We start from the raw sequence: 22,552 nt of genomic DNA, 5'->3' as shown, positions 1-22,552 counted from the left end.
AGAGGACTCGGGGCGGTGTACAGTCACTAAAATACATTCTAAAATACATACATAAACAATTAAATTAATACTGGTGAAGGAGGTTATGAGACTGTAATCGAATAATAAATATAATACGTTAAAAGCCTATAAACCCTTAAAACCCAATTAAAATAAATAAATCCCGGGAGGTAAAACTAAGACGGTGCCAGGCCAGCTGATTGAAATAGGTGAGTCTTTAACTTTTGCCGGAAGGAGCGGAGGTCGGTGGTGGTTCGAATGTCTGGGGGGAGGTCATTCCAGAGGGTTGGGCCCATCACAGAGAAGGATCTACTCCTAGGTGTCGCCCGCTGGCATTGCCTGGCAGACGGCACCAGGAGGAGCCCCTCCCTGTGTGAGCGGATAGGTCGCAGGGACGTGTGTGGTAGGATGCGATCCTCTCTTGGCAGTGTTTTGCTTGAAAATATATGAGAATCGGCCAGAGAGAAGGAAGAATGAGACCTGCGAGGAGATGCTGCCGACACTGCTGCCTGCAGAGACACAGACAGAGCGAAGTTCATTGAAGACTTCTCCAGCCAGCCCACAAGACTATCTGAAGGGGGAGGGGGAGGAGATTTCCTGCACATTGGCAGCAGCGTCTTCTCACAAGGCTTCTTCTGACATCCCCAGTTGTATGGATTTCCATGCCTTCCTTTACGGGATGTTGCTTCGCACCTGGGACATCGGGAGAAGCCCTGTGAGGAGACGCCACTGCCAATGTTCAGAAAATCTCTCCCCCCCCCCCGCAGATCATCCTTTCAAAATGTAATTTCACCAGGATGAAGAGGTGGCTGGAGGCGGCGTTTGCGTCGGGTTGGGCTTTCTTTGCAAGGCGGACAATCTGGGGAGCAAGAGATTTAGGAAGCCTGGGCTGGCGTGGGTCTGTTTCTCCAGTGAAGCATCTGATTCATCCCCAGGGCTGAACGTTTCACCCTTCGTCATTTCTCTGCCCTGGCTTGGAAGCTGCAGAGGAAGCCTGCCATGCCCAGTGAGGAGGGGAGAAGTGACAGCAAGAGGAGCCACGCCTCGCTCCACACCTCTCGCTTCTCCCCCACCCCACCTGCCACCTCTCTCGCTAAAGAGTGTTCCTCATTGTTTTTCCAGTGAAGTTGAACTCGCAAGATTTTATTTTACAGGGTGCTTCCCTGTACAAAACAGCGAGAAACAGGACGGAGCTGCAAGTCTTGGGTAGGACGCATGTCTCGCAGCGCAAGTCCTCCCACCCCGCCCCAATGCTAACAGAATCCAGTCTGCTTCCTTTCTCCACCGTCTCTTTAGTGAGAGGGGTGGCAGGTGGGGTGGAGGAGAAGTGAGAGGTGTAGAGCGAGACATGGCTTCTCTTATCGTCCCTTCTCCACCCTTGCCCGGAATGGCAGGCTTCCTCTGCAGCTTCCAAGCCGGGGCAGAGAGGAGGCAAAACGCTCATCCCTGGGGATAAATCAGACGCTTCACTGGAGAAACTGCCCCACGCCAACCCAGGCTTCCTAAATCTCTCACTCCCGACGCAGGGCGGTGACAGGACACGTCAGAGCAGTGCTGGCCAGCACAAAGAACAGGGAGGTGAGGTGATGGGGGCGACAGGACATGCAGTTCCATGCTTGCTGCCTCCTGCATCCCCAAAATAATAAGACCCCCCCCCATAATAAGACCAAGGCCATATTTCGTGGGTCAAAATAAAATAAGACCCCGTCTTATTTTCGGAGAAACACGGTACATTCATGAATCCTTTGCTTTGTTTGTTGTATTGCAGAATGCAATATTTTTATGGGGTTGAGTATTTTTTCTCATTTTCTCACTTCTCCTTACATGTCTTTTCCATTTTATAGCTACCTTGATGAAGCTACTTTTCCAAGTTGTATTCATTCCCACATGAAGAACTTATTTCTAACCTAGGTATACCTGCCATTAGAGCTGAACCATGGAATGAATTGTGAAAAAACATCTCTCATAGGACATGGGCAGTGGTGGGTTGCAGGTGGTATGCTCCGGTACGGGCATACCGGAGCCTGCCCAGAGCACCGGATACCGTTCCGGTACAGTGCTCCAGAGGCCCCACCTGAGCTCCTAACCTGAGCTTTAAGCCTTTGGCGCTTCTGCGCAAGTGCATGGCATGTATGGCGCCTGCGCAACATTCCACCGAGCAGCTGGAGCGTCGCGGAGACTTGCGGAAGCATAGCAGGCAAGTACAATGCATGCGTGCGCCGCGCATCCATGTGGGTGCCACTGGGGCCGTTCCAACCAGTACGGAATCCGGAACCCACCACTGGACATGGGACAGGCAGTCTTTGACTTATGACCACAATTGAACCCAAAATTTATGTTGCTAAATGAGATATTTATTAAGTGAGTTTTGTCCTACTTTATGACTTCTCTTCCACATTTAAGTAAATCACTGCGGTTATTTATAATTTGGCTGTTAAGTGAACCTGGCTCCCCCGTTGACTTTGCTTGTCAGAAGGTCACAAAAGGGGATCATATGACCCCAGGACACTGCAACCGTCATAAATATGAAGCAGTTGCCAAGCACCCGAAGACAAATCACATGACCATGGGGATGCTGCAATGGTCTTAAGTGTGAAAAATGGTCATAAGTCACTTTTTTCAATGCCATTGTAACTTCAAATGATCACTAAGTGAACTGTTGTAAGTGGAGGACTACTTGTGTTAAATGTCATCAAAGGATAGATGCTGTAACATTAATTTAGGAATTCAGATGGTGAGAAGATCAGACTAAGCTGATACCTTTCATCACCTTCTCTAGATATCCACCATTAGTTTCTTATATATCACTAGCTGATAACCTGGCATTGCCCGGGTATTTATTTATAGGAGGAAAATGCCCAGACCAAACGTCATATTGGATTTTCCCTCTTACCAGAGGGAGCTCCCTTATGGAGTATTGTGAAGCTGTTACAATGGCAATTCCACTATGCTGTACAGTAGAAGCCATTTTATGGCAGTACAGTAGAAACCATATTAAGGCACAACAGGATGTATCTTAACAGAACACACACCCCGAAGGGTGTTAGGAGTGTCTTCCTCCCCCGCCCCCCCAGTATTTTTTTTTCAAGAGAGTAAGTCATCTACGTACCCAGTTTGGTTGAAATTGCTCGAGGCGTTCCAGTTATATGCTGAAACGTACACACACACAAACAGCCATTTATATATATGGCAAAAGAACTGTTCTGGCCATTTAGAGAAATCAGGAGAGGTTTTAAAATTGAGCAAGAATGCCCACTCCAATTGAGAAGGGAACTTCATAACAAACAACTCCTTTAACAGCTGCTTTCATATCTAGATTAATGGTGATACCAAGTGTATCATTCCGCCCAATTTCACAGGAAGGACGCTTACTCCAGAGCGCTTCCCCTGTTGAACAGAAAGTGTACTCCTACACAGACAGAGAAACAAATGGGCACAACAGGATGTATCACCTATCCCCAAACCCTCAGCCATTCTCACAAAAACCCACAATTCTATTGACCGCAGCCACTGTGAAGCCAAAGATGACATTTGTTCCCTCCAGCTCACCTACAACAGAAGACAATAATTGCCTCTGGCCAACAAGTGCTGTGTCCTGGATTTTACAGACGTGTGCGTCTATTCAAAAGGAAAGAAGAGATCAACAGAGAGGCGAGCAACTGGGGAGAGCCTCAGCCAATGGGATGTGCCTGCTTCAAAGGGGGAGGAGTTCAGTATTTTGAAAAATGTTAAATTGGTGTCCCATGAAGATGTCATTACACAGATACGGTAATGATCCAGGAGCAGCTCCCCAGTCTGGAAAGGCCCTAATACCTAGACTTACATCATGAAATACAGATAACCCTCACTTACTGACTGCAACTGGGAAGGATAACTGTTGCTAAGCAGCACGGTCATAAAGTGAAATGTCTCATGTGACTGCACCGACTTATAATAGTTCCAGCTTCAGTCATTAAGGAAATCACCCTGGTTTGTTAAACGCAACATCAAGTGACCATAACTTCCAATCTCCTGCTGGTTTTCCCACTGAGGTTTTCTTGTCAGAAGCTGACTGCGAAGTGTCACAAATTTTATTTTATTTTATTTATTTATAAAATTCATTGGCTGCCCATCTTACCTCAGGATAACTCTTATAACCTTAAAAAAATAAAACTACACTAAAATAAAATAAAATAAACAAAATAAAAATAAACCAAATGGAGGCTGTGACTGTCATAAATGTGTGCCAATTGTCAAGTGCTCAAATCAGAATCATGTGATTGTCGGATGACACTTCAAAAACCAGTTGAAAGTCTTCTTTTTTTTTCAGCACCACTATACAAATTTGAGTTTCGAACAAGTGGTTGGTAGAAAAGGATTATCGGTAAAGGCAAGGCTCGCCATATCAAAGGACACTCCAATGTAATCTAATAAATCTGATCTAATAAGCAATCTAGTAAAAAGTCATATCAAATTTCCATGAGTCTAAGAATATGTGGAACCTTTACCAAAACGGTTCTTGTGACAATCGGAAGCTTCTTTACAAAATGTTATTTTACTCGTGTGTAAAATCACTTTTCTGCACAATCCAGCCCTCTTACCTTTGTCTCTGTGTTCGGGTCTCGCTGACTGCTTTGCTCAACCCACTTCTCTTCCTTATTGGCAATCATCTCTCCAGCTTCTTTTACAGATGGGAATGAGTTTGCACCTGGAGCCCAGAGATGGCTCTTGATCTTCTGCCCCTTGCAAGTTGCTGTGGTTGGCAATGAGTCCGTACTAGTGTTTCCTCTTTCTCCATTTACCAAACTGCTATCAACTGTATCACAGTCATTTTGAATGTTTCTGCAGGCACGGTGGGCAGACCTCTTATCTTGACAGTCCCACTGACTCTGTACTATTATGCCATTGGCTGTGTGATTCTGTACATCCTGAGACCAATCTCTACTGATTCCCTGCTCGTGGAGGGGATGCTGGGTGAGGAATTTTGGCTGAGGTGATGGCACTGGTCCATATTTTCCTTGAGGTTTACCAACATTTAAAACAGAAGAGTCTTTCTTCAGCTCATTGGAAAAGGATGTGCTAAAAAGAATAAAATACAGAAACTGAATCCTGATGTGTAAACAAGTATGCAAAATTAGTATAAAAACTAAAACAATGTACTGATCAAGGGACCAGGCTGCTCCAAAACTGACAGAGCAAGCTACTATATATAAAACAGGGAGCAATTCCATAGTCACTTGCACTGATGAAGTTCCCTAGTTAGGTAATGAAACATCTGCAAGCAAACAACGAAGCTCAGAGAGCACCAAGGACTCCAGAGTATAAAAAGCAACTGTGAGACAGAGATTCACTCACAACAGTAATCTTATTAAAGATCAATAAGGAGGCGAGGATTGAGATTGTTGATTAGATTGAAGTGAGGAAAGCCTGGCTTTGTGTTTACCTGCAGGCCTGGCTTTCTCCCCAAGTTATCTGCTTGTATATCTGTCTATTATCTCTGTCTGTCTGTCTGTCTGTCTGTCTGTCTGTCTGTCTGTCTGTCTGTCTGTCTGTCTATCTATCTATCTTCTATATCGATTATTTATCTATATGACTAACTTCTATCTGTCTATCTATCAATCATGTATCTATCTACAGTATCTATCTATCATCTATCTATCTATCTATCATCTATCTATCTATCTCTATCAACAGTATCTATCTATCTCTTACAGTATCTATCTATCTATCTCTATCAACAGTATCTATCTATCTATCTCTTACAGTATCTATCTATCTATCTATCTATCTATCTATCTATCTATCTATCATCTATCTTATCTATCTATCATCTATCTATCTATCTCTCTATCAACAGTATCTATCTATCTATCTCTTACAGTATCTATCTATCATCTATCTACTATATCTATTATTTATCTATATGTCTAAGTTCTATCTGTATCTATCATCTCTTATCTATCTATCTATCTATCATCTATCATCTATCTATCTATCTATCATCTATCTTATCTATCATCTATCTACAGTATCTATCTATCTATCTATCTATCTATCATCTATCTATCTATCATCTATTTATCTATCTATAACTACAGTATCTATCTATCATCTATCTATCTTCTATATCTATTATTTATCTATATGTCTCATATCTCTCTATCTCTCTATCTACAGTATCTCTCTCTGTGTCTCTCTCTCTGTGTCTATCTATCTATCTATCTATCATCATCTATCTATCTATCTATCTATCTATCTATCTATCTATCTATCTATATAATCTATCTTATCTAATATTTATCTATCTCTATCTATCTACAGTATCTATCTATCACCCATCCATCCATCCATCCATCCATCCATCCATCCAAACATATATGCATGCATACATACATACATACATACATACACACACACACACACACACACACACACACACATACATACATACATATATACATACATACTGGCTTGGATCTTCTGGCTACTCTATCCTTCCCGCTCTATAAAACTAGCTACTTTTTAATACCTGAAAACTTTCTTGATGTAAGCAGCAAAAAAGAAAGAAAAAAGAAATCTATAGAAAACAACACATCAGAAGCATATACTAAGTTAAATATTTTGTTTGCAGGTAGAAGTTTTGAACCCTTGAAGATATTTATGGCATCAAAGAAAGACTTCCTGTGTCAGGAACAGCTGGTGCTGTGCTACCTGCCCTTTGGAATGAGATTCCACCCCCTGAAATAGTGTGGTTTCTACCCTATTGACATTCCATAAGGCCTTGGAGACCTGTTTGTACTCCCAAGGCCTGGGGTGAAGACCAATGGGGCCCTTTGTTGGGTGTGTTTTTATTTTTGTTTTTCCACTTGTTTCATGTGCGCAGATTCCACATTATTTTTGTTTCTTATTGGTTTTTATGTTGTTGTTTGTGCATGGCCTAGAGTCAGTCAATGTCAGGCAGTGTCCAAAATGGAATTAAGTAATAATCAAAAGAGCCTAAGCAACTGAAGATGTAATGAGGATGATAAGAATGATGATGATGATGACCCTGATAGGGATGAAGAGAATGAGAGGGAGAAAGAGCAAGAAAGAGGGTAAGCAGGATTTCTCTGTGGTAGAAGCCACGAATAATGAATGGAAGTCTTCAATGGGTCAAATGGCAGACAAAGTAGAAGATTGTTAGGTATTATGCAGAGGGAGGTAGGTTTGCTTCTGCACATGCATGAATTAAAAGAAAGAAATCTATCCCCTTCTTTTTATCAAATGCTTTCTTCTTTGTACCCTGTGTAGATTAGTTTGTGCTCTTGATCAAAAGAACTTTATTACTCTAATAAATCAAATAAATGAACATATGTTTCTGTTAAAAATACTGTCATCGTCCGTCCCCCCAATCAACAATTGCTTTTCTAAGGAGAGGCATATTTGTTCATCTAAGGTCTTTGCAGTAATTTTCCAGACCTGCCCTCCCCAAATTTCTGGAAAGCATCAGGCAACAACTAAATTGCAAATTTATGCAGATTCTTGTTCCAGTCAATACACAATTCCATCACCATAACAAACAGCATAAATGGTCAAACAAAAAGTCTAATAATTACATACCTTTTACATAGAAAAGGATGCAATCTGGGTAGTTTATTTCTACTTTTTAATACATCTCAAGATGTTCACACACACACACACACACACACACACACACACACATATATATACATATCCTTTGCCTATTAAAAAAATACTGATATTGATGTTAAATGAAGCTATTGAGTTCACATACTATGGCGCTAATTTTATACTTTTTTTTTGAGCAAAAAAAAATCAATTGACTGATTGGCTTATACATTTTTTATCAAACATTCTAGTTTTTGTAGCCTTGACTGGCACGGCGACATCAAGCTCATTCAAATTTCCGCCCCTTGGATTGGACATATGGGTTAGTGTGGCTGTGCGGGGTGCCAGGAGACTTGCCAAAATGCCGATAAACTTGGCGGGCCTTTCTGGGTCCAGAAAGTAAAACAGTTCCCTGGCCCTTTGGGGCAGCCATGGCTAACTGGTCAACAGTCATGATCTGGCTTCCAGATTTCAGGATGCGTTGGCAGACTCCCTTGTGTGACTCTGAGGGCACAAATCTTCAGTTTGGGAATTTCCTGGATGCGAACATCATCCGTCACTGTACCCACCACAACAACAGTTTTGTTTTCGCGCCCCTGGAGCTTCATTTTATGGATCAAGCGAGACACGGACAATGGAGGCCAGTTGATGTGGCTCATGAATAGTTGTTTTAGTATCACCTTGTTGAATTTGGCATTGGTTCGGCGAGCCAGGAATCTGCAGAGCTTGACTTAGAGACGAAGATAAATATTCTGACTCTCGGGTTCCTTAGGCTGAACTTTAGAGTCCTTGTTGTGGTGAATACAATTCTTTTCTCAATATAATATTTTTTATGCTGAATTTGTATCTGAAATACACCTCACTGTAAGTATGCAAACAAATATAGGAAACTGTTATACACCGTCGGGCTACTTGTTCATTTAACCAGCACTGTTTATTGCAGCTATATCTATCACTAGTGCTAAAACAGATTATAATTATTATTTGTGTAATTCTCAAGTTGATCAAACTATGGTCTATTTTGCAAAAAGCCATGATTTATGGATTACAAATTCCAACTTATTTATTCCTTTATTACAATATCTGTATTAGGAGTGTCCAATCCACAGCCCCATGGGCTCATGAGGCCCTAGACCAGTGGTTCTCAACCTTCCCAATGCCGCGACCCTTTAATACAGTTCCTCATGTTGTGGTGACCCCCAACCATCAAATTGGTGTCTCGGTTCCTAAGACCATCGAAAATATGTGTTTTCCGATGGTCTCAGGCGACCCCTGTGAAAGGGTCGTTCGACCCCCAAAGGGGTCCCGACCAACAGGTTGAGAACCGCTGCCCTAGACAGTTAGTAATGCAGGCCCACAAGGTAACAAAAATATTAAAACATAAAGGAAGTTTGTTATTTTTATATATTAACTATATTATATACTGTACTTAATATATTATACAGCTCAAGACAATTCCTCTTCTATTTATTTATTTATTTATTTCTTGGATTTCTAGACCGCCCCCTCTCCCAAGAAGGGACTCTTCACTCAATGTGGCCCAAGCAAGCCAAAAGGTTGGATAACCATGGTTTATATAGTGTCCACCAAATCCAAAATAAAACAAGAGAGAAAAAAGGATTATAAAACCCTTGGATCCCAGATACCAGCAAAAACCAACTTTTTCCAACTTCCTGAAGACATTGTGGCACCAATGTGGCTTCTAAGGGCATTTCTATAATAAGGGGCTACCACATAATAATTGCTTTAACAACATGGCCATGTTTGGGCTATGATGTGTTTTTTACTAACTTCATACAATGTAATAAGCCACAAATGTAACCCATATTTGAAGTTCATACCTGCTGAGCCAAAATTAGGGCTACCATATCTGCATTGGAAAAAACACAATGGCAATGCAAAGGTTAAAAAAAGACCACACTAGTTTTTTAATTTAATTTTAATTTTTTGCTGCCTTCTAATAGTAATCTAGATATTTTTCAGTCCAGATGTAATACAGTAGCCCTAGCCAAAACCAAACTAACCATTGAGCATGATGTATGAGTTGAGTTGTAACTTTGGCTTAATCCTCGTTAATTCTGTTCACTATGAAAAAGAAAGGAGGCAAAAGAAATTGGTTTCCAATCTAGCTCTCTCATACAATCTGCCAGGCAGTAGGAATCAATCTCAATCTCAATCTCTCTGTCTCTCTCTTCTCTCTTCTCTCACAAGCACAACCCCACAATAGTCATCTACCTTTGCAGGAAACTAGAACAAAAGATGTAAAAGAAATCACAACAGCTCTGACAGCAAGATTGCATGTTCATAGCCTTAGTGAAGCATGCTGATTTTGTATATCACCCAAAATGCAGTGTGAGATGGTGCTGAGTTTACTACTGGTGCCTCTTTCTGCACCAGTCCAATTTATCAGTGCTATTTATCACTTTGCTCAAAGTAACCACACTCTTCTGCAAGATATTCCTCTACCATGTGTATCCTCTAATCTTTGCTTCTCCCTAGGACAGGGGTGTCAAACTCTATTTTACTGAGGGCCTCATCAGGGTTGTGTCTGACCTTGGGCGGGCCAGGTCCAGGGGAGGCCAGCTTGATGTCACTCATGTCGCGGGCACCTGTGGTGGCCCAAGAGCTCTGCCAGCGAACACGGGCCCCCGAGCCCCATTTTCGGCTGCCATGGCTTCCTGCAACCCTCTGCCAGTGAAAATGGAGCTTGGGAGGGCTGCCCATGGCCTTCACAAGCTCTGTTTTTGGCTGCGATGGCGTCCTGCAACCCTCTGCCAGTGAAATACGGAGCTCCATTTTTGCTGGCAGAGGCAATGCGGGCTGGTCTTTTGCTGTTTCCAGGGTGGCCCCACGGGCCAGATCTAAGCACCCCATGGGCTGGATCTGACCCCTGGGCCTTCAGTTTGACACCCTTGCCCTAGGATAATTTTTATGGAACCCAACAGCAGGACTAATTTACTTCACCAGACTCCAAATATTTAATGGAGTTCAATCATCCCCAACTCCCTATTGCAATGGTGCCCTTTTATTACCTTTATTAAAAATGGTTAAACTGCAACTTCCACCTCATTTGCATGAGGACTCCTTATCTTCTATTTCCCAGTCACCTGCATCTTAGGTCACTCAGCAGATAAGACCCACAAACCAAGGCAAAACATTCTAGAATGAAAAGACAACACGTTTTTGATCCGGAATGAAGCTAACCAACATGGAGGCCCCAGAAGATTTATGTATAAATGTCTAATGTTTTGTCATTCAATGCATATGATGAAAGTCCTATAAAAACATTTAAGTAAGTTGCAACTATGGAACCTACATCATGTCTTTCTATGATAAGTTTGCAACTATAAGTTTGGATAAGAGAGATGCTAAATCTAGATAGTAGAAGCAGCAGGATGCTTCGGTCAAGAAGAAGTGGAGATATTATATGAAGCAACTGGACAATTTCCTACTAAGACTTTGTCCAGTTTTAGGATATGAAGAAAGCCACGTCAGTACAAAGGCCATCTGGTATTAGTAAATTAACTCTGCAGTATTTATTTGGAACCATCTATTCTTCTCAAGACTTATCTCATTCAGAGAAAGATTTTATCCAACTTCTTCTTGGACTGCTATCAAGTGGAGGCCTCTCCCTAGAAAAGACACAGGTGAGCCTTCTATGCTTGGAAAGGAACAAAGAAATACAAACACTGTGCTAATGGAAATCTGCTACTTGTAGATGATAATATTAAATGCGCTTTCTGAAGTAAGAATCTCATTATGACCAGATCCTTTTACCTGAATTGGACAGAAGAAAAAAATTATATTCCAGAACGAATAAGAGGAACAATGTAATCATGACTTATGAGAAAAGCATGGATGCTAGCAACCTGTTGGGATGGAAATCTTAAAAAGAGCAAATGAGTGGGATGCAAACAAGAAATACAGGTAGTCCTTGACTTTCAACAATTCATTTAGTGACCATTCGAAGATACAACGGCACTAAAAAAGTGACTTACTGTTCTGACCTAGCCTTTCCAAGAGCAGGAAGCCTTTTGTCTAGTCCCGACAAAAACCCCTTTTATTAATTCCCCATGAATTCTGCTCACTCACATCCAGCTAAATCTTTCAAGGGAGGATTTACAGTCACAGACCTTATCTGGCTTGGGGAGCTGACAGGCTGATATCTGCAAAACCTGGCAAGGAGTCTCGGAGAGTCACGAACCAATTAAGTGAACTAATTGCCTCCTGCAAACTCCACTCCCCTTTCGCTCCTCATGTTATTTCCTCTGGGAAGGCTATTTATCATCCACCTATGGCCTTACTCCCAAGTCAACCCCCGTCCTTTAGCTGTTCCTTTGTTTGGCAACTCTGCGCATGCGCACACTAGGAACAGGCTCCAGCTATTGATCTGCCTCACTGATGTCTCGACTCTGAAGCAGCTGATAACTGACGTATGGCTCTGGCCCCCTCTCTGCCTCTGACAAAGAGCCCTCATCAAAGCCTTCCCCAGACTCCAGGAATGGCCCATGTTCCTCCCCAACCTTCTTACTGTCCGAATCTGCTGCCAGTTCTGCTGGTGGGTCACAACACTTATGACATTTTTCACACTTATGGATGTTGCAGCATTCCCATGGTCATTTGATTTGTATTTGGATGCTTGGCAACTGGCTCATACTTATGACCATTGCTGTCTCCCGGGGTCACGTGACCCCCTTTTGCAATCTTCTGACAAGCAAAGTCAACGGGAAAGCCAGATTGACTCAACCACAATGTTACTAATGTAACACCTGCAGTGATTCACTTAACAAATGTGGCAAGAAAAGTCGGGACAAAAAAAATGGGGCAAAATTGACTTAGCAAATTTTTCACTTGGCAACATAAATGTTGGACTCAATTGTGTTCGTAAGTTGAGGACTGCCTGTATCAGCTTGATAAAATGGACAAGCTCTTGAAAAATAAAGGACAACGAATTCTAAAACCTCAAACAAAAGCCAAAGTTCTTTTAAATGAATAACCATGGCTTTGCCTTATACTGAAAATGGCAATAGGGGAAAAGGATATTTGCAGCAATATTATACTAATTTGGTAACATTACTAGAATTAACTTAGCTTTTTATCTTTTTGCTATCAAAAGTCTGCATTAACACAACTCAACCTAAGCCCGGGCTAGAAATCATGAGCAGGCCTGGGGCCTCATCTGACCCTCATCCTCATCGCATAAGTCTACTAATCACAATTAATTCAGATTTCTATCCAAGTGAAATCTGTCCCAGCCTGCTGCACATTGAGGGGGAGAGAAAGTAAAAAGAGATGTGATAATGAGTAAGAGAGGAAATGTAGGCGGTTATAAAAAGAAAGAAATTGGGCGATCTTCTCTATTTCTTACATTTACTCACTCTTCATGTCTCACTCCCTAAAATTAATCCCTGCTGAAGGCAGCTTTAAAAAGAGATCAGTTATTAAGTTCTGATCATTGTATGTAAGCAGACACACTCCTGTGTGCTGTGATAATATTGGTTTTCATTTCCGTCTAAAATTGATCCGGTCCAATCAATATTGCATCATCATTCAAATTGTGCAATTTAATAAATCAACCATAGCAAAACTGTCTGTACTCGCCATAAAAAAATGGAACATGTTCTTCCTCTTCATTTATTATCATCACATACGCTCATTTCAATCTGCAACCTTTGAATAAAATGAAATGTGTTTACCTGCCTCCTTCAAAATGACTGATGAGATCAGACACTTTACTAGATTTTTCTTTCGAGACACAAGAAGAGATAGGTGTAATTTCCTCCATTCTTGGCTTCGTGGTATACAAAGCTTTAGACTTAGGGGTTTGGTGGGTAATGGATGACTGTGAATTCTGCAGATGTAATGGCTTTGGAGGCACTGCAAAGAAAAAGCAACACTACTTTTCATATCCATAGGAATTTCACACACCACTGCTATTCAAAGCAGTGACTTTAAAACTTGTCTTCTTCAGTGTGATGCCCTCAAAATCTTTTGAAGTACCACACTCACATTCTTCAAGAGAGTGCCAGGAGTTCATTTACAAAATATTCAAGGCAAGTTTATTTCATTACTAATAGATTCATAACTGATGTTCTAATAATTTAGAAATTAACATTAAATCAGTCAACATTATGCCCTGCTGAAGGATGTTTCTTGGATTACCTAAAGGTAGATGTATTCATTCATTGCAAGAACACTTCAATAGAGAGCAATGCCTACTCTTATTACTAACTTGCATACATTAATATGTGTTGTGGGTGTGCTTTGGCCTTTTTTTTAACATCCTAGATATCTAAAAAGACAAAGAGATACCTGCAATCTACCACTCTACTGTTCATTCTACCAATAATCCACCCAAAAGATTATGAACCTAAATTATGGGGGTGAAATGCTACCAGTTTGGACCGGTTTGCACGAACTGGTAGTAAAAATACTACCTGCTCCCCAGAACCGGTAGTAAAAAAAATTCTACTGGTCTGGGCGAACCAGTTTTTCCGATGATCAGCTGTGATCATTACCGTATTTTTTGGAGTATAATACGCACCAAGATTTTGAAAAGGCAAATTTTTAAAAAAAGTTTTTGCACTTTGCAGACCTCCCAAAAACAGCTCGTTTTTCACAAAAACGGGCCCGTTTTTTGTCAAAAAAAGGGCATGAATAGCCTTTAGGAGGCTAAGTGCTCCTGGGGGGCGGGAAGAGCCAAAAATGAGCAAAAAAGGGCCCTTTTTGTCCTTAGGGCATGCAAAGCCTTTAGGAGGCTTATAGAGTGCTCCTGGGGGCTGGGAGGGGGGCAAAAACGAGCAAAAAAAAATCACTCATTTTTGCCTTTCCCAGCTCCCAGGAGCATTCTGGAAGCCTCCTAAAGGCAATGCATGGCCATTTTTGCAAAGGGGGCAGGGTTTAGGGAGGCCAAAAAATGCTGTATTCAGAGTATAAGACAGATTTCCACCCTCTTTTTTGAAGGAAAAAGGTGCATCTTATATTCCGAAAAATATGGTAATCTAAATCAAGTGGCACAGGGGATTCCCACCCCTTGCTGTTCGCTTACCTTTGCAGGTGCACTCATATTGCTACCGAACTGGTAGCAAAGGTAAGTGGATTTCACCCCTGCTAAGTTATTTTCATTCTTATCCAGAAATCAATAAGATTGTTAGTGGATATGAATTTAACTAACTTATTCTGAGCATCCCAACTTCTTTTTCTAGAAATGACACTGTAATCACATTGAAAACACTTAGATTTTTCTCAGATGTCTGAAGTGTCAGTAATTTTCTCTGAAAGGATTGCATATTAAAGCTCATTAAAGCAGCGCATCATCAAAAGAGAAGCCACTTATATAATCAGATGTTAGTTTTCTTGTGTCAAATGTTCAAAAATATAAAATGTAACACAGAATCCTTGTTTAATGACTGCCTCATTTCGCAACCATTTGCAGTTACAACAGGGATGGAGGGAAAAGTAACTTTATAGCCAATCATTACATTAATGACCTTTACAGGTCTATAAAGCAAAGGAAAGATTGTAAGCACAGTTATAGTTTCAACTTAATGGCCACTTTGCTTAACAACCAAGTTGCTGGCCCTAATTATGGTTGCTAAACTAGGATTACCTATGTGGGCTATTCAAAAACAATTCATCCAATTTCAAAGCATTTGAGGCCCAGTTTCAACTTTCTTCCTACATAGAATAAAGAACAGGGAAATTGCATCAATTACATTATTTTTTTATTATTTAGTGCATGGCCTGCCAGCAGTTGCTACTACATCTACTACAAGTTACTACTACATCTATCACAGATATAGGCTTATGCAAGAAGAATATACATATTTAAAGACTGGCCTGGTGATGTGGATTATTTGATTCTTTCTCCATGTAGAAACACAATCTACCTCTAATGCCACACTAAGCGCCAATTACAGAATATGTGGTGAGCAAGCTTTTAAACTGCCAACTTTAGGGAACAATTGCAGGTTAAATATACTTTATCAATCCAGCATTTAATGAGAATGGAGAAGTTCCAAATTGCTTTTCATCAGATTTCTCAAATTAGGTGAAAGGGCTGGAGATGTCAGGGCTACCAGCCAAATGGATCTCCAAAAGCTGCAGTTTCCATATAGTTAGGCAAATTACAACTATAGAAAAGGAGCTAGTAAAGGCAGTGCTGGTAGCTACTACTGCTACCCCGATGCCACCAACAAAGATTAAGAACTTTAATTCAGCTGCGGGCCATTGCTGCAGTACTTGATCATTCTAACACATGAAGTTGTCTGAAACAAAATTACCTACAAGCCAACAAATCTGCTCCACACAACCAGAAATGCATAGAGATTTAAAAATCAATTATTCCAGGATGTAAAGCACCGCACCCAACAGAGTGAAATCAATTGTAACAACAAAATCACAGCAGCATTTCAACTGACCCTCTTCTGTAATAAACTCAGAGAAGAAAAAGCAAGAAAACTGTCAGCCGCGAACAACCAGACTCAACACGTGTAGAGTTCAAGCTAACTAATTTATTACGTTCTGCCTATTAATACAGAAATGTCCTCAGACTGGCAGCTATATCTTGGGAACAAATAGATAATGCACCAGGAATTTTTTACAATTACTCTATATATTTTATTGGAAGTGCCATAACAACTGACTATACAGGGAGTCCTTTACTTAGTGGTTGCCTAGTGATCATGTGACTGTAATATACCATGGGGGTTTTTTTCCCCAGAAACTGATATTTATTTCCAGGGTCTGGCAAAAAATGCCCTATAGCAAACAATGGTATTTGCTTAACACTACAGAAAAGGTGGCAAATTGGGCGTAATCACTCGCTTTATGATTTACAAATGAAACTGTGGACTCAATTACAGCCACAAGTCGAGGACTACCCTCAACTTTTTCAATTTTCCTCTAGAGCAGACTGGGAGATCTAGACCAGGGGTCCCCAAACCCTGGTCCGTGGATCAGCACCGGGCCACAGAATGCCAGAAACCAGGCTGTGCAACCAAGTGAAGCCCCATCCGCAGGATGCAGGCAGCATGCAAAACCACGCCCCCTCCGTTCCACGGAAAAAACTCTCTCCACGGAACCGGTCTCTGGTGCCCTAAAGATTGATGGTCGCTAATCTAGACTGACGAACAACAGACAATTGGTTGAAAAAACGGAATATATAACTCACGGAGACGATAAATCTTCTGAAGGGAAGGGGAGAAATTTGAGATCAATTTGCAAGGCAAACGGAAAGCCCCGAAGAGGACGAAGCAGCTTAAATGAATTAACGATCGTATTTAAAATCATAAGGCAAATATCAGAGCTGCCTGTTTCCATAAGAAATGCCAGAAGTACCAGGCTGAATAAGTGGAAAAAGTAGTACATGTTTAAAGATTCGCTTCCTTTCCAAGAAACACGCAGCCTTGCAACCGGATTGCTGTGCCAGAAAGTATAATGATGGTGAAAGGAAAGGAAACTGCCGGTTTGGGAGGACCAGTGTTTCGCAAAGAACACTGAACAAGTACCACCTACTCTAAGTGGAACCCAGCTGCGATGTTCCCTGCTCCTAATGGGTCTTTCTGGTTACAAAGTATGATTTAGAATAAAGTGACAGGACTCCAATAATTAATTATGAGAAAAAACACAGCTCACATGTGTTCCTACTGATGTCTCACTGCATACTAAATTGCACTAGCATTTGGTTTGGAAATAACCAGGGACAATAAAGGAATAGTATCAGTTGGCTCTGTGCAAAAAAATCCATTGGTACCCTGTTTCCCTGAAAATAAGACCTCCCCGGATAATAAGCCCAATCGGGCTTTTGAGCACAGGCGCTAAAATGAGCACTTCCCGGAAAATAAGCCCTCCCCCAAAATATTGTAAAACAGCAGCAGCCATGAGGTGACCCTGCTCCCCCAAAATAAGGCCAAGTACTTATTTTTTTGGGGGGGGGGGTTCAAAAGAAAATAAGACTCTGTCTTATTTTCGGGAAACACAGTATCATTATTCCACAAAAACTCCTTCTGTTCTAAAATAGATTTCATCCTCATTGGTCAAGCGATATTATTTCCTATATTTCCTGTACTTTACAGTGCAGGTGGTCCTTAACTTACAACAGTTCATATAGGGACCATTCAAAGTTACAATGGCACTGCAAAAAGTAACTTATGACCATTTTCATATTTATGACCGTTGCAGTGTCCTGGGGTGATGTGATTACCTTTTGCGACCTTCTGACAAGCAAAGTTAGTGGGGAAGCCAAATTCCCTTTAATAACTATGTTACTAACTTAACAACTGCAACGATTCGCTTAGCAACAGTGGCAAGAAAAGTCATAAAATGGGGCAAAATTCACTTAGCAAATGTTTCACTTAGCAACATAAATGTTGGGCTCAATTGTGGTCCTAAGTCGAGGACTACCTGTAATCGCTACATACATGCAACATGAAAGTGCATCTTGTTCTAGTGTGCGTGTGACAGCATGCATGCATGCCTGCCCCCATAATGCAATGCGTGTGCGACACCCCTCCACGCACCTGCCCCTCTGAGCATGCCCGCCGCACCTCCCCCTGCGTCCCGATTTTGGCCTAGCAGCCCCCCCTGCAGCCCCCTGGGACCAAAAACGGGCTGTTGGGGGGGAGGCGCCACCCAGCCCTCTGCATGCATGCACATCTCCCGCATATGTCCCCCTGCGCATGCACAGCAGACTTGAAAATCAGGTGGCCGGCAGGGGGCATGCGCGCATGTGCAGTGGAGCTTAGCTGGGGTAAAGGCTCGTGTGCCCGCAGAGAGGGCTTTGCATGCCACCTGTGGCACGCATGTCATAGGTTCGGCATCACGGTTCTAGAATTTTGGTTAAATATTTTTTTTCAGCACAAACAAAATGCACCACAGGAGTGTTCCCAGCAAGTTTCTTAGAGATGACGTTCAGCCAGTTATAGGCCATTTAGCTATGCCAACACAGTAATCTTTCAAAATATATATATATATGTATATATGTTGAACACAAAGGCCCTTAAAATAAGATGAGGCATACTGAAAAACAGTTTCCCATCTCCCCACCCCCACTCTTCTATGTTATCCAAAATGTCACTCCAGATGATTAGGGACTGCCTGAATTAAAGTAATTTTGCAGAAAGCAAGCAAGCACCAAATAGCATTGTTGAAAACCAGGTCAGAGACTACTGCTGGCTGCCAGCATACAAATCAGAAGCAGCAAAAACAGGCTTTGAATATTTTCCACTTCATTAAAGACAGACATCTTTCAAGACAGATCTCTGAATGCACAATCATACTGTACACCAGGGAAAGTGTTCTGTTAATAATCGTGATAAAAAAGGGCGTTGAAATAATATCTGAAGGATAGTGAGGTACATTCACTGAAGCTAGTATATCAGGAAGGTTTATTCAATACTGTAGAGACTAAACTGGCCTACAAGAAAGGCTAAATGTAAGGTGACCAACTTTTTTACAATGAAAAGGAGGACAAAACATGTTCTATTGTCCAAAATGCTAAGGTGACCAACTTTTTTACAATGAAATAAATTGGAAAAAATATATCGTAAATAAAAGAAATATTTTATTCATTGCAACAATAATACACTAAAGTATGATATATGCATAATGAAAACATTTGCAACGTTTTATATTGTAATTATGCTGACATGCCTGTTAATTATTATTTAAATGAGTACTTTTCCATTGAATTAATATTTTTTGTCAATGTATCATCTAACAATATATTGGAAATATCTGAACAAGAAATATCCTTCATATTAAATTTTACAGCAAGTGCTGCAGCTAGAGTATCAACATTCAATCTCGATTTCTCACTTGTCGAAAAATCATTGGCAATTGAAAAAAACTCTTTCAACTGCTGCATTAGTTCCAGGGCAGCACAACGTAAATTGAACAAGTATAAATAAATGTTCACATGGAATATGTTCATTTTTGGAATGGCTGAAAATATCCACCCATCTTTTATCAATTTCAACATGTTGATTTTCCCATTGTATTAATTTTTCAGAATTTAAATATATATTCAGTCTTCTAATTTCTTCAAAGAGACTATTGTCGTCTATTTTAATGTCTAGAATTTCTTTAGATAAAAATTCAACACAAGATTCAATATCTGTTCAATATACTTGCGATGAAGTAAAAAAAAACACCATTAAAAACTGTTTAATAAAATACGTCACATAACGCACAACAGATTAGCCTTCAAATATCAAAAAGGAGGACATGTAGGAGGACACTTCGAGGGAGGACAGAACTTACAAAAGAAGGACTGTCCTCCCTAAAGGAGGACGGTTGGTCACCTTATAAATGAAAACTAGAAAAGAGACATGGCAAGGCGAAGTATTATATGGCCAGTACATTAAAAAAAAATAGCAGCAAAGCAGGTAACAAGTCTTGGCCATGGCTAAAGAACAGGAAAACTGACGGAAGATATAGGCTAATTCTGGCTGCACAAGACCAAACATTAAGAACAAATGCATATAAAGCCAGAATTGAGAAGACAATAAACAGACAGTAAATGCCTCCTATGCAAAGAAACTGAACAAAATGTGCACTACCCGGTTAGCTGCTGCAAGGAGATCGTACAGACTGTCTACAAACAACGGCATGAGAAAATAGCAACAATGGAGCACTGGGTTGTTTGTAAGATTATTTGCCTGCAAACAAGAACTGATGGGATCACAAAACAGACAAATAGAAAACGAAGAAGCTAAATTGCTCTAGGACTTCAGCATTAAAACAAACAAGTACTTGCCATCCCAGACTTAACTTTGGATAAGAAAGACAAAAAAAGTCTGGATAGTGCATAATGCAGTTCCCGGAGACAGCAGAAGAGAAGAGAAAGAACTGGAGAATATCACAAAATATTAAGACCTGCAAATGGAAGTAGAAAGACTGTGGCAAAAGAAAGCAAAAATAATATCAATTGTAATAGGGGTTTTGGGTAAAATCCCAAACTGGATCACCACATGAACATCATCGGCATTAACAAAATCACCTTCAATCAATTCCAAAAGGCAGCTTTACTTGGAACAGCTTACATCCAGAGACAATGCCTTTAACGCCACCCAAGAACAACGTCTGGTCATGGAAGGACTCAATAGGTGGATAAAAATATGAAATCCAGTCTAAACGTCTGGATGACTATGTGACCAACCATAATTAAAATATTTTTACTACAATGCAGTTATACAATGTACATCTGTATTGCTATTCTATCAAATTTAATCTCAGTTGAAACAAATTCACACATTTCTTTCCATTCCCAGAAAATATATAGCTACTGTGTAAATTATCTGAAAAGGGCGTTGGTTACTTACATGATACGCCTCTTCTCATAGTGAGGGGAGGAGTATCCAGGATGGGTTAACCTTGTCCTCTCCTTGATTGGGCTGAGTCAGATAAGCTCTTTGGGTCACACCCTGGTCACCAGGTACTACCTAGTTATTGGCGAAGAACTCTATCTGACTCGTTGTGCCATCCACTCCAGACTTTTGTCTTAGTTTCAAACCTTTATTTATTTATTCCTTTAACAGAGCAGTTCAACAACCAAACATATATCGTTCTTGCTACATAACAGAACAGTTCGACAACCAGGCATATCTCATTTTGCTTACATAACCATATCAGGGAGGGGCTGGATACTCCTCCTCCACTATGAGAAGAGGCGTATCAGGTAAGTCCCAACGCCCTTTCTCCATAGTGAGGGGAGGAGTATCCAGGATGAGACGTACCAAAGCCTACATGTTCCTAGGGAGGGCTACGCATGTTAAGAGCGTTCACAAACCTATGCCTGGTGAGGCGTCACCTCCACCCTGTGCCCAGCCTGCAACACCCTACGCCCAAATGAAGCCTCTGCAGAGGCAAAGGAGTCCAGTTTGTAGTTCCTCACGAATGGTGAGGGGGAAGACCAGGTAGCTGCCCTACAGATCTCAGACAATGAGGCCTGAGTGGCCCAGCCCGTTGAGATGGCTGCGCTTCGTGTGGAATGTGCTGTAATAGAGCTTGGTGTTTGCAGACCTCGTGCTTGGTAGGCGGTAGCAATACAGGTTCGTAACCACTTGCCTATGGTGGTGGATGTCACCTTGTTCCCCAGGGACCCCGGCTGGAAGGAGACAAACAGGGCCCTGGATCTCCTGTTCAGCCGGGTTCTTCTAAGGTAAATCCTCAGAGTCCTCCTTACATCTAGGGTGTGCCACTTCCTCTCTAATGAGTGAGAAGGGTCCAGGCAGAAATTGGGCAATATCAATTCCTGCAAGCTATGGATGCAAGAGCACACCTTGGGGATGAAGGAGGGGTCCAACCATAGCACCACCCTGTCCTAGTGGAACATGCAGAGATCTTCCCTGGCAGACAGTGCCTGTAGTTCGGATATCCTCCTGACGGAGGTTATGGCCACCAGAAAGGCCACCTTAAGGGTCAAAAACTTAAGCAAAACAGTTCATAATGGTTCAAACGGAGAGCCTGTTATACCTTGTGCAAGTCCCAGGATGGGCACCTGTGTACCGTCGGTGGCTTTAGGTTGGATGCCCCCTTGAGGAATCGCCTGACCACAGGGTGGTAAGTCAACGCCTGAGCCCTTCCCGACAGCAGTACTGATGAAATGGCCGAGACCTGTCTCCTAATTGTATTGGGGGCTAAACCTCTGTCCAGACCCCCCTGGAAGAAGTCCAGAACTTGTGAAACAGTAGTCCGAACCGGATCGTGACCCCTGGAGGTGCACCATATTGAGAAGGCCCGCCATGTAGCACCATAAATGCCTTCTGGGGGGACTGCGGGCCGCCTGGATGGACTGTGTAGCCCTAGGGGAGAAGTGGTCTTCCATCAGGATGCTCCGCTCAAGCGCCAAGTGGTCAAGTGGAGCCACTGAGGGTCTGGGTGCTCTAGCGACCCCTGGCTGAGGGAGATCCTCTCCTGGGGATCCTCCAGGGCCTGTCCACTGAGAGTGATTGGAGATCGGCAA

At 41.7% G+C, this 22,552-nt stretch overlaps 1 protein-coding gene and 1 pseudogene across 2 annotated transcripts in view; both read right to left on the bottom strand.

Annotated features, from left to right (window-relative positions):
• Positions 1-22,552, bottom strand: part of FGD4 (FYVE, RhoGEF and PH domain containing 4) — a 141,881-nt gene that overhangs the window by 31,574 nt on the left and 87,755 nt on the right. The window contains exons 3-4 of the mRNA XM_081957391.1: positions 13,284-13,464; positions 4,581-5,058 (exon numbers count right to left, since the gene is read on the bottom strand). Of these exons, the coding sequence (XP_081813517.1) occupies positions 4,581-5,058; positions 13,284-13,464 (659 nt within the window). The remainder of the gene's footprint in view (positions 1-4,580; positions 5,059-13,283; positions 13,465-22,552) is intronic.
• On the bottom strand, positions 7,835-10,185 carry LOC309394933 (large ribosomal subunit protein eL18B-like; annotated as a pseudogene). Its single transcript has 2 exons — positions 10,141-10,185; positions 7,835-8,396 (listed from the first exon to the last, which is right to left on the bottom strand). The product of its transcript is annotated as a large ribosomal subunit protein eL18B-like (transcript).

Source organism: Natrix helvetica (genome assembly GCF_964273705.1).
Source record: "Natrix helvetica genome assembly, chromosome: 6".
Lineage (NCBI taxonomy): Eukaryota > Metazoa > Chordata > Lepidosauria > Squamata > Natricidae > Natrix > Natrix helvetica.
The sequence above is the reverse complement of the archived record's forward strand: the minus strand, read 5'-3'. Positions and strand labels throughout refer to the sequence as shown.